The sequence below is a fragment of the Phoca vitulina genome, unplaced genomic scaffold (genome assembly GCF_004348235.1).
Source record: "Phoca vitulina isolate PV1807 unplaced genomic scaffold, GSC_HSeal_1.0 scaffold8, whole genome shotgun sequence".
Classification (NCBI taxonomy): Eukaryota; Metazoa; Chordata; class Mammalia; order Carnivora; family Phocidae; genus Phoca; species Phoca vitulina.
In genome coordinates, this window is record NW_022589711.1 from 56,691,824 (window position 1) to 56,704,066 (window position 12,243).

Genomic DNA, 12,243 nt, shown 5'->3' on the forward strand with positions numbered 1-12,243 from the left:
TTCTTCTTCTTCTTCTTCTTCTTCTTCTTCTTCTTCTTCTTCTTCTTTTAATTCTTAAAGAACAAGGATAGATTCAGAAGGCCCAGGTCTTTCAGACCCTGTTGGTACTCAAGGAAAGAATGGTTTCCAAATTCCTTTGTAGGTTTTGCATAGCAGGCTCAAGCTACCTTCTTCAGGGAAAATTCTTTAAGTATTCTGGAAAGAACAGTCATCCCAAACCTCAGTGGAAAAGATTCAAACTATCCAGTGTAACAAGGATTAGGTGCTTAAATTCAGAGAGTTCCTAAAATGAAAATGTTTCTGTAGATAAGGATTAGTTATATGAAGAGACTGAACTGGAGTTAATCCTGGGTAGAGATGAGATTCAAGAGACTGGTCTTCATGAGGCATTTATCAAGGACCTGCAAAGGGACTCAGAGGTGAAGGAAGCACAGTCCTTTCCAGGCAGTTGTCTCTGGCCTGGGAGAAGGATGTCTTTCATACCCAGGATTCTCATCCAGAGTAATACATAGAGGGGCACAGGGGCAGAGTGTGTGAGGAAGGTTTGCAGGAGAGAGCTATCACATCAGAGAAGCTTCCTGACTAGGTGGTTTTGAGGAACAGGGAGGATTTCACCATGTGGAGGTGAAGGTAGCTTTCTGAGCTGGAGAGAAGAGCATAAAGAAAGACAGAGAAGCAGAAGTACAGAGTAATTAGTGGTCCAGTGGGGATGGGACCTAGTCACAGAATCACCTCTGAGGGACCTCTACGGGGGAAAGGCTTAACTCACCATGAAGACCACTCAGAGGCCCTCAGGTGAGCTGGGTGATAGACCCCTACCAACACTCCCAAGAGGCCATGTACTCCTAAACAAAGGGCAGGGCCTAGGGGAGAAGGTCTACAGACCTGGGTTTGCCTTTGAACTCTGCCACTTAATACCTGTGTGAGCTTAGGCATTCATTTAACTCTCTCAGGCTCAGGACCCAAGCATTAAATGAGGAGAATAATATCTTTCCTGTGTACCTCCCAGGATTGGCATGAACATGAGGAAAAACAGTGGACACAGAATAGCACTGTCAAATACTTTCTGGTAGTTCGATATCTCACCATATATGTGAATCACCCCCAGAAATATTATTAACCTTTCATTGCTACTACATAACAGACTCTTGAGGCCAGGGACCATGTCTTCTTCAGGACAAGGAACATAGTATATGATTTTTTTGAAAAGGTACTTGATGAATGAATGAGTAAATGAATGAATAATGTTCAGAGCCCTCCAACTGGATAACAAAATTAATCTCTTAACTCCACTGAAAACCCATGGACTGTTCTTTCACTTTTGGGTTGTTTGGCCTGGAGGAGTCTCTAAGTTAGTTGTGATCAGTTGGTATCATGGTAGAGAAGGAAGCCTGTAAAGGTAGAGTCATGGACATTATCTGCATAGAGCCCATAAGAGTTCCCATCCCCATACACCTGGAGCCAGACTTGGTCGCCCACTTCCAGATGGAGGAGCACAGAGCCAGAGGCCTGGTCCACATTCTTCTCCTGGTACTGGTCATAGGTGAAGAGTATAGCTTTGTCCTTCTTGTAGAGGCTGACCTTGACATCCTTCAAGTAGACTGTAATGTGGTAGGAGAAGTAGTACAGCCCAGGAATGTTGCAGTGGAATTTTCCAGTGGTGGCATCATAGTGGTTTTGCAGATTGTAGAAGATTTTGGTAAAGCGAATGGGAACATTGGGGACAGTGACCCGGCTCTCCAATCCCACACTGAATGCTGACCGATGTACATAGGCACTTTCTCCAGGTTCTCCTTTCCTGCCCGGGATTCCTGGAAAGCCTCGGGGACCTTCAACCCCAGTTACTCCGGTTTCACCAGTGTCACCCTTAGGACCAACAAGACCTAGAGAATGACAAGACCTCAGTGACCATAAGGAACAGAACTACTGCCTAGGTTAGTTCTAACCTAAAACACTGTCCCTATGGACCTTACCCACAACCTGCCTGACTTACGGAGCAAGGAACCAAAGGGAGCTCCCAAAGAGGTGAGTTATACCTTCTCCTGCTCCATCCCCCAGTGGGCTTCCATAAATTCATCTCCAACCTTATTTCCTAAAGGTCTCCATCATAGACCCTCCACCTTGCCAACCCTTTATATGCTGACTCAACCAACCCTACTTTTGCTCTTCTATCCCCTCTGGCCAGAATGCCCTCCCTCCTTTATTCTGTCTACCCATACTTCAAGGCCTGACTCAAGCTCTGCCTCCTCCTTAAAGCCTTCATTGCTAACCTAGATCTTCATTGAGAGCATTTTCTCTCTGTTCCATACATTGGGCATTTGTCCACATTCAGTTAAGCATATTTGGAATCGACTTTATTGTAGTAATCCTTAACAGCCTTGTGCTTTAGACTTATCTTCTTACCTACACCAAGAGCTCCCCAGGAGCAGGACTGTGAGCTACGAGGGTGTGTTGAGTGTAAATGCCACTGGGCAGAATGGGAGTTAAGTGGAAATGAAGGGAAACAATGTGAAGAGATTGGGAAGAGTGACGGATGAGGCGGGGATGGGAAAGGGTACAGGGACCATGATGTCGATACAGCAGAGTCGAGGGTACTGGTTTTACAGGTACGACCTATTCTCATGACCAGAAGGCCAACCCAAAATTCACTTCGGGTTGCTTATGGATCACAGAAAAGAAAAATTGCTTCCTCCCTTTGTCTCGGCCTTTGTCAATAGCTAATGCCTTTGGATAGTTCCAGAAGCTCTCCTCTACCCAGGAGAAGTCTACAATGGAGGAAGACAAAAACCTTATTCTTACCTGGATCTCCTTTCTCACCCTTTTCGCCAGGGGTGCCATCTCTGCCATCACGGCCTGGGGTCCCATTGTGGCCAGGATGCCCTGGGATGCCTGCCAACCAACCTGTGCAGGCCCCCTTGGCCAGAGGAAGCAGGACTCCAGGCTTTTCTGTCACGGAGTCCTGGCCCTGAGTGGGCAGGACTAGTAGCAGTAGAACAGCTCGTAGCAACAGCATCCTGAGCCCTGGAACCCAGATCCACATTGTCAGCCACGAAAGCACACACCACGCAACACACTCCATCCGGACCTACGCAGGACTCGGGCCACCTCCACAGAGTCCCCTTCTGAGATCTGCTCTCTTGACACTCACCTCTTCCAGAAGACTTGTCTATTTCCACCCACCTTGATCTCTTTCTGCCCTGAAATTTGCAACACTTAGCATTATTCTTTGTGTGTAATCTCCTTTCCTCAACAGATTGTGAGTTCGGTGAGAGCAGAACAACACTCTTCCAACTGCCTCATATCTGAGCACAGGACCAGGCTCCTTGGGCCAAATACCGAGAGTCCATTTGTCAAGAATCTCTCCCTTGAGTTTTCCAAGGATGACGACTCAGATCATCCCCTTCAACTCTAACCAACTTCTCTCTCTCTCTGGCTCCTTCCTTTTTCTTCTCTACTTCCCTCCCTCATTTCTTTGTTTATTCCTCCTCTCTCTCTCTCATTCTCTTTCTTCCTCTCCCCATCTCTTGGATCACACATTAGACCATTTGGTCTATTACACATGTGCGCACACACATACACACATGCACGCATACATATGAATGCACACACATGTACACACACTTACACAATGCACACGCACATGCACACAGCCTCTCCCTACGTTAATCAGACAACCAGAGACACACTCTCTCATCAGGATGAGGACTGCTGGACAGCAGGATAGCAGGACTGCTGACACTTTGCCTGGGCTACCCTTCACTACACCTCCTCACCTGCCTGATCCCTCCACAGCCTTCAGGACCGAGTTGGGATGTCTTCTCTCAGCAAGTCCTCCCTCTCCAATCTGAGTTCTTGGTTCCTCCTCTGCACACCCCCAGTGCCCTCGCTTACCTCCAGCGTTGCACTTCCTGCACTATCCTGTAATTCCTGATTTGCTCATTCATTTCCCCCCTTAAACTACAAGTACCAGGGGGCAAAGCCTAACATACTACCAGCACAGAGTAGGGACAAAATAAATATCTTTCTAAGGGAGAAAAGAAAGAGCAAGAGGGCCAGAGAGAGGAGGGAAGGAGGGAGGGAGGAAGAAAAGGAGAGAGGAAGAGGGAAAGAAGGCTGGAGAGGGGAGGATATTGGAAATATGTATTCTGGGAGCCCCAGCAAAAAAGCTCAAGTGGCACAGGTGGGCGGGGACATATATGTCCTCCCAGCTTCTGCCTCTGATATTAGGGTGATCTTAGTTCCCCACCTCTTGATAGCCAGAATCTTAGTCTCCCCAACCCTCTCTCACCAGGGAGTTGAGAGAAAACACCACAGAAAGGGGAATAGGTCCTAGGATCCTGGATCACAGGCATCACTAAAACCATCTGTGGGCTCTGAAAGGTGCTTAATCCCATGAACCTGATTCTGAGTTAAACACAGTCCATGTGTATTTTTTTTACTCCAAAGACTCACTATTTTTCATCAGTCTGCTTGTCTCTCAAGAGTTATGCAAAGTCTCTAGAATTGGGTTTGGCTTCAGGAGACAGCTCCTCTGTGAGGGATGCGGGAAAGCCTCTGATTGGCAATTTTACCCCCAAAATGTACATGGTGTCTAGAATCCCACTTCTATGCCCCATCACCTGGGCTCTATAGTGCCCTCTCAATGGGACACAACCAACTCATCATTCATTCATTCATTCATATATGTTCATCTTTCATGTATATATATAGATGTAGATACAGATACACACACACATACACACACAGGTACTCAATAAAATTAGTAACATAAGCACTTTGGAAACTATAGAAAACAAAAGGATCCCCAGTCTCAAGGCTTTCTCTGCTTATTTTTAAACATAATGAAAAACACACTTTGCATAGAAATTTTATTCCCCTATTTTTGCCTTGTCACTTTCTAATTCTCATAATCAGTATTTTAAATGTGTGTGTGCTAGTTCATCAAGTGGATATAGTCAAAATATACTTAACCATTTCTATTTTGTTGAAATTTTAGCTTTCTTCCACTTTAAAGTATTATTTTAAAATCCATAACTAAGGGATGCCTGGGTGGCTCAGTCGGTTAAGCGGCTGCCTTCAGCTCAGGTCATGATCCCAGGGTCCTGGGATCAAGCCCCGCATCAGGCTCCCCGCTCAGCGGGAAGCCTGCTTCTCCCTCTGCCTGCCACTCCCCCTGCTTGTGTTCTCTCTCTCTCTCTCTCTGTCAAATAAATAAGGAAAATCTTTTTTAAAAAATCCATAGCTAATATCCTTGGTCATATAGCTTCCCAACTGATATTCTGTAATGACATATTCCCATAAGTAAAATTACTGGGCCAAATGTATGAACATTTTTAAGGTTCTTTTTTAAAAAAAAAATATTTTATTTATTTATCTGACAGAGAAAGAGACAGCAAGAGAGGGAACACAAGCAGGGGGAGTAGGAGTGGGAGAAGCAAGCTTCCCGCTGAGCAGGGAGTCTGATGCGGGGCTCGATGCCAGGAACCTGGGACCATGACCTGAGCCAAAGGCAGACGCTTAACCGACTGAGCCACCCAGGCACCCCCATTTTTAAGGTTTTTGATATGTATTTCCAAACTGTAGTTTGTTACACTGTTACTAGGTAGTGTGTTAGTGTGTGTAAAAGACCGTATTAGCTACTCTCACCAGCAAAATTAAAAATACCTATTTTGGCTGTTGTTAGTTTAGTGAACAAAAGAAATGGCACCTTGCTACTTTGATCAATAGTGAGTTGCACATTTTATTAAATGCCTATTTCCTAACTTAATTTCTTCATTCATGATACATCCATTAGTGTTTTTGTCACTTAATTTATTACGGATACAATGTGCTTTTGAATCAATTTGTGTGAGCTCTTTATACGGACACTTTATCATATACGCCATGACTATTTTCTCTGGTAATTATTCTGTAGATTATTCCTTTGTTTACCCTGATTTTTTAAAAATATTTTTTTAGGGGCGCCTAGGCGGCTCAGTCGTTAAGCGTCTGCCTTCAGCTCAGGTCACGATCCCAGGGTGCTGGGATGGAGCCACACATCGGGCTCCCTGCTCCGCGGGAAGCCTGCTTCTCCCTCTCCCACTCCCCCTGCTTGTGTTCCCTTTCTCGCTGTGTCTCTCTCTGTCAGGTAAATAAATAAAATCTTTACAAAAAAAATATATATATTTTTTTTATTTATTTATGAGAAAGAGAGAGAGAGAGGAGAGAGCACAAGCAGGGAGATGGGGAGAGGGGCAGAGGGAGGGACAGAAGCAGACTCCCCGCTGAGCAGGGATTCGATTCCTCAATCCCCGGACCCTGGGATCATGACCCCAGCCAAAGGCAGATGCTTAACCCACTGAGCCACCCAAGTACCCCTGTTTACCCTGATTTTTAAGTGACAGAAGTTTTAGTTTTTATAGTCAACTCTGTTGGTATTTTTCTTTGCTTCTAAGTTTTAAACAGTTCTTAGCCCTTCTAGGTCTTGGTAAATATTCTATTTTATTGTCTTCTATTGTTTGATATATTTTACATTTCACTCTTTAATTCATCTTCAATATTTTGTTTTGGTGTAAACTGTGATCTAAAATACTCAAATGATTTCTCTAGCTGTTTAAAGACACCTTTAGTTAACATTTCCTCTCTCTATTGAGCTGCTGCATCATTTAGTAAATACCAAGTTTTAATATGATCTAAGTAAGGGGCCCCAGGTGGCTCAGTCGTTAAGTGTCTGCCTTCGGCTCAGGTCATGATCCCAGCGGCCTGAGATCCAGCCCTGCATCGGGCTCCCTGCTCAGCAGGAAGCCTTCCTTTCCCTCTCCCACTCCCCCTGCTTGTGTTCCTTCTCTCACTGTGTCTCTCTCTGTCAGATAAATAAATAAAATCTTTAAAAAAAAATATGATCTAAGTGAAGTGAGAATTGAGAATGAGCTAGGCTGATAGAAGGAGGGGCAGAGAGACAGGCCACAGAGCAACAGATACAGCCCCTTGGTGGTGGTGAATCTCTAGCCAAGGCGCCTCTTACCATCTACGTGTACCTTTGTCGCCCTCTACTGGATTTCAATGGCTCAGGAGGGTGAAGTCAACAGGGGCTGGAAATGAGACACAACATAGGGCTTGGCTTGTTCCAAAATAAGAAGAAAGAGGTGAGTTAGATTAGAAGCCAAGGAGGAGAGACCAGCCAAGCCCCTTTCGTATTTAGGAAGAATACTTGTTCTGGAGCTTTTAAGACTTCATATGCATTCAAAGTTTCTCAGTGTTTGTCACCTTCCTACTCTCTCCTTCTAGGGTTAGCTTTACAAGTCCTGAGAAGACCTCTGAGAGGTTGTGTGCTTGCTTTCTCCCAAAATGAGGAGGGCAGAATCTATGAGGCTGTGCTCTTTTCCACAGGGAGGTAGGAAGAGAGAGTCCAGAACATGAGAATTGGTGGGGGCAACTACAGAGGGACCCAAAGATAGAAGGAGATTGGGGGCTTTCTCCAAACTGTTGGGGAGAGTGTGAAGTCAGAAGGTCTCTGGAGTTCTATGGTTCCTCCTCCTCTTTTAAAAGTCAAGATTCTCTTCTCCTAGCCCAAGGGAAGGCATTCTGTCCTCAACACTTCAGTATTATGGATGGATTTCTCCCCTGACAGGGACAATGAGTCTGGGTTCCATGACAGTGGCATGGGGTGGACGTACTGAGATGAGGGGTCGGGGGAAGATGGGTACATGATCCTTGGAAGTTTCTGATGCTAACAACAGATTCTGATTGCAGAAGAAAGTTGTCTTCTACCTAGTTCTGGGTGGAAAGACCAGCCATGGATAACAGCTGAAGGTCAGTGCAGAGGTGCTGCTTTCAAAAAAAAAAGTATTCCAAAATTATCTGTGCTCTTTGTTTAGAGAGGGTAATTGTTACACTTTGATTTGGAAAGACTTCTATTTCTACAGGGGAAAACATTATTAAATGAAACTGTAATCGAAGACTCAATGGTGCCTATAAAGAAATCTTTTACATGGAACATGAAGCTAAACCCCAAGTTCCACCCATAATTCTGTTTTTGCCGAACCCATTTGTAAAGTCCTTACCTCACTTAATGTTTCATTTAATCCTCACAACCATTTTGAGAGACAGTGTGAAGTAGAACAGGGTCACGTGCTCTATGATCTTAGTGCTTGGGTGAGAATAATTTGTTCTTACCTGTAACATGTGTCAGTCATATATTTGTTGGAGGATTAAGTGACATAATCCATTTAAAATACTTAGAACAGTGCATGGCACATGTCAGTGCTTAATAAATGTTAGCTCTGACTGTACCCGCTTTAGAGAGGAGGAAAGTGAATTTCAGGAAAGTTATGTGACCTGTCCGAGATCCTAGAGCTTTTTTTTTTTTTTTAAGATTTTTGTTTATTTATTTTTGCGAGGGATAGAGAGAGAGAGAGAGAATGAGCAGGGGGAGGGGCAGAGGGAGAAGCAGACTCCCCGCTGAGCCGGAAGCCGGACTAGGGACTCAATCCCAGAACCCTGGGATCATGACCTGAGCCAAAGGCAGACACTTAACCGACTGAGCCACCCAGGTGCCCAATCCTAGAGCTTTTAAATGTAGGGGAGCTGGACAATAAAATTCTGGTCTTCCAAAGCCCAAAAAATGGACTCTTAGGCATAGTTCAGAGGAGGAAAAAAAAGCATCAGGATCACACATCTGCCTTTTCATATTACACTGCATGGGATGGGGGACATAAGAGAAAATAGCTTGAGAAGCCCTCCAGATTATGATGCATGTGCCCTGGCTTCTAGTCTAGGCTCCACCATGAACACGCTGGGTGATTTACGTTCCTCCACCTCATTTCCCAGATCTCCTGCTCTTTGCCTGCAAATGTGATTATTAATGCTATTAATCCTTACCTAGCCTATTTCACAATCTTATTGTGAGAATCAATTGACTAAAGGTATGAAGTACTTTATAAACTTCCACATATAGCAGTGAAGAGAAGGAAAACTAGTAAATATTTATGGCCCGCCTGCTACAGACCTCCACTGTACGTTCACTTACCCTTTCATCTCATTTCACCCCTACCACTCAACTCCCGCAAGAGAAATCCCAGGACCAGAGAAGATTAGTAACTTCTGCCCACGCATAACAAGGAAAAGAGTGCAGGGGTGTAATTTAAAATCCAAAGCCCAAGTTCTTTCTACTGCACCGGCTTTCCTGGCACACAGTATACAGGCACTATTCACTAACTATGAGGAGATGGCCACCATGTTCTCTGGATCCTAAAGGGCCGTGTTATGATCTCTCATTTTCATATGTTAAAATATATAAGAAATTCCACTTTGACCTGCTGGAATTTCAGTAACAACAGCAGAATCTTGTGAAATGCAGGATGAGGTCTCCTTTGGGACTGGCAGGAAACAGAGCATTAGGCGGGGGAAAGTCACCAAATCTGGTGCCAAGTCTTCCAGCGGGAGAGGGCACTAAAGCACAGATCACTAAGTCCCTGAGAGCCAGACTGGACCCCCGAAATCATGTCACCCCTGTCCTGCTTTTACAAATGGAAAGTTAAGGAGAAGGAAAGGATGCATTTATTAGATCCTCATAGAGGCCAGCTCCCACACTAGGAGCTTTTACCCATTATTTATTTTATCTATTATTTATTTTAATCTTTATGAGAACTCCATGAAGCAAGGAAAACAATCCCAACTTTAGAGATGGGGAAAGTGAGAGATTAAGGACATGACCCCTGAGGCATTGTTCTACTTCCAAACCAGTAAGCTTGGATCACGTTACACAGCCTCTAAAAAGCCTTCTCATAGTCAACTTCCTAATCTGCTAAATACGATCACATAAGATGAGGGACGTGAGAACACTTTGAAATTGGCAAGGGTACGTTGGAGTAGAAATTGCATAAGGTACTTTCAAATGTTATTTCATGTAACCTCCCCCATAGCCCTGCTCTTGATTCCGCTATAGAGAAGAATCTAAGACTTGAAGAGACCAAGATGCTGGCTTAAGATCATGCAACTCTCAGTAGAAGTGCTGAGCAGCAGGGAAGGGGGAAAAAAAAAAAAGATCATGCCACTCTTGTGGGTTCTATGAAATTGCCATTTTTAAAGGTTAAAAATGGTAGAAAATTAGCAATTTCACATGGTACAACCTAATGATGAATGACAGAATCAGGAATCAACTCAATTCTGTCCGGCTCCCAGGAGGATTACCTGAAAACTTTCACTCAACCCTAGGAGAGCTGTCAGCATCCCCACGCCCAACACACACACACACACACACACACACACACACACATATGCACGCACATACACACACCTGCATAGATTCTCAAGGAACTAGTAAAGCAGAACATCCCTCCAATCCACATTTTTGGGATCATTCTCTCTTCATGTGAAAAAATTCCTGATTGAAAACTTCTACTCTCCAAAGCTACTACCTGCTGACCTCAGCCAAGTGGGACCACTAATCTCCTGTTTTGACAAGGAGTCAGTGGAAATTTTCCCCACAACCACCTTAGAAAGGACAAGAAGCAAGTCCTGTGTCTCTCTTTACAACTCCTTAAGAACTAAGGGAGGGAGGCAGCAAGGACTACCAGTTAAGCTGCTTCTACTTCTCTGCTTCAAGAACAAAGCTGACACCCTCATGCTCCTTTGGGCGTATTCTACCAGCATAAAGGGCTCCCCTGCTTCCCCACCTTATCCGGAGGACCCCACCTTACCGCTAATGGAGGGAGTCACCAGGAGTGAGGTAGCTGCATCCCTATGAAGCTTGATCTGAAAACCAGAACCTCTCCAGACCAGGAACCCACACCCACTGACACAGGAGGGCTGGACTGATCTCTAAAATCCTTCCCACTCTGACCTCTGCCTCTACACTGAAAACAACCACATGCCTCAGGCGCAGCACTCCCTGGTGTGAACAGGATTGGGCTTGGCAAAGGCCAGGCAGACCCACTGGTTTCTGTCAGAAAATGTCGTCTAAAAATAAGATTTCCCTAAGTTTTCAGTATATCCCAAGCTCACTTTATCTCATTTGAATGTCTCAATCATCCTGTGAAATATCCCCACATCTGTGTAGATATCCCCGTATTTACAGATTCCCTCAAATCCAGACAACGATTATGTCTCACTCGTCTTTGTATCTCACTAACTCTACCTAGTGTCTGGCCTTATAGAATCTGCTCAATCAGTATTTGCTGAGAAGAATCAACTGGTGGAGCTGGGTTCCAGACTCAGCCCGAGGTCAGAGCTCAGGCTTTCCCCAAGCTGCCTTTCCATCTGCTTCTTTCTTTGCCTACCTGGTCAAGCTGAGAAGTGAATTATTTCCTTCTCTTCTTATTTAATTGAACTCTATCACTGGGCCATCCCTCTCTTATCATTGATCCCAACCTTTTCTCTGGGTAGGCATCTTGCCACAGAGTGAATTGGTCAAAATTCAAGATGGCCCCAGGCATTTTGATCAGAGAAACAGCTCCTTTTCTCTTTGAGCTGTGGGAGAATTAAGGAAGAAGCCCAAGGCCTGTCTGCCTCCCCCAGTGTTGCCCTGGCCAGAGTTTTGCCTGTACCCATCTGTACGCTGCTATGACAAGAGAGCCTGGGCAAACCCAAGCCAGAAGCTCCATTGCAAGGCAGCCACTCCCACCCCCAGCCTGGAACTGTAATCGACTTGTTCTTACCCTCAGGTGTAGAATCAGACCCACAAACTGCAGTCAGGATGGAAATGAGATGATCCAGCCTCTGCAGCCTGGTACTCAAGGCAGGCAGTCCCCACCCCACAGTTGTCCCTTCCCATTGGCCAACCCTGTGAGGGCCAGAGGCCAGTGGGTGGGCACCTTGCCCCTGGCAACTGCTTCAGGTCTCCACTCTGGGGAACCTGCTATGACCCCCATTGGGCTTGGGAAGCCAAGTGGATCCTCAGTCACAGCACTCACATTCTCTTGGCTCTTACGCTTGCTTCCTACAACAACAAGAGAAGATGGGGCAAGGGTGAAGTCCAGAAAAAGGAAAACAAGCCATCTCTGCATCTGAGGAAGAAGCTTCCTCCTATAAAATGAATTGTCCAGTGGTCCAGGAGACCCCCCCTTTCCAATAGATTTGCCGTAATAAGTCAGTGACACCGATCACCACCACCACCACCACGCTCCTGCTCGCTGTGCATGACCGAGTGTAAGATTGTGTGGTTCAGACAGAGCACTTCAGAAGGGGGAGTAGTCAGAGGGGCAGCAATAAAACAAGAAATAGAACACATCCTCCACTCTCTGGCCTAGACCCCAAATTTGAGGA

The 12,243-nt window shown here is 45.3% G+C and overlaps 1 protein-coding gene across 2 annotated transcripts; it reads right to left on the reverse strand.

Annotated features, from left to right (window-relative positions):
- Positions 1–6: 6 nt before the first annotated feature.
- On the reverse strand, positions 7–10,760 carry ADIPOQ (adiponectin, C1Q and collagen domain containing). 2 transcript variants are annotated; one of them, XM_032406172.1, is made up of 3 exons: positions 10,680–10,760; positions 2,800–3,021; positions 7–1,883 (listed from the first exon to the last, which is right to left on the reverse strand). In XM_032406172.1, the coding sequence occupies exons 2-3, from the start codon at positions 3,011–3,013 to the stop codon at positions 1,363–1,365; spliced, it is 735 nt and encodes a 244-aa protein (XP_032262063.1). In that variant the 5' UTR covers positions 3,014–3,021; positions 10,680–10,760; the 3' UTR covers positions 7–1,362. The 2 variants fall into 2 exon arrangements, with proteins under 2 accessions (XP_032262063.1, XP_032262064.1); XM_032406173.1 differs by lacking the exon at positions 10,680–10,760 and adding an exon at positions 3,774–3,860.
- Between the last annotated feature and the right edge of the window lie 1,483 nt (positions 10,761–12,243).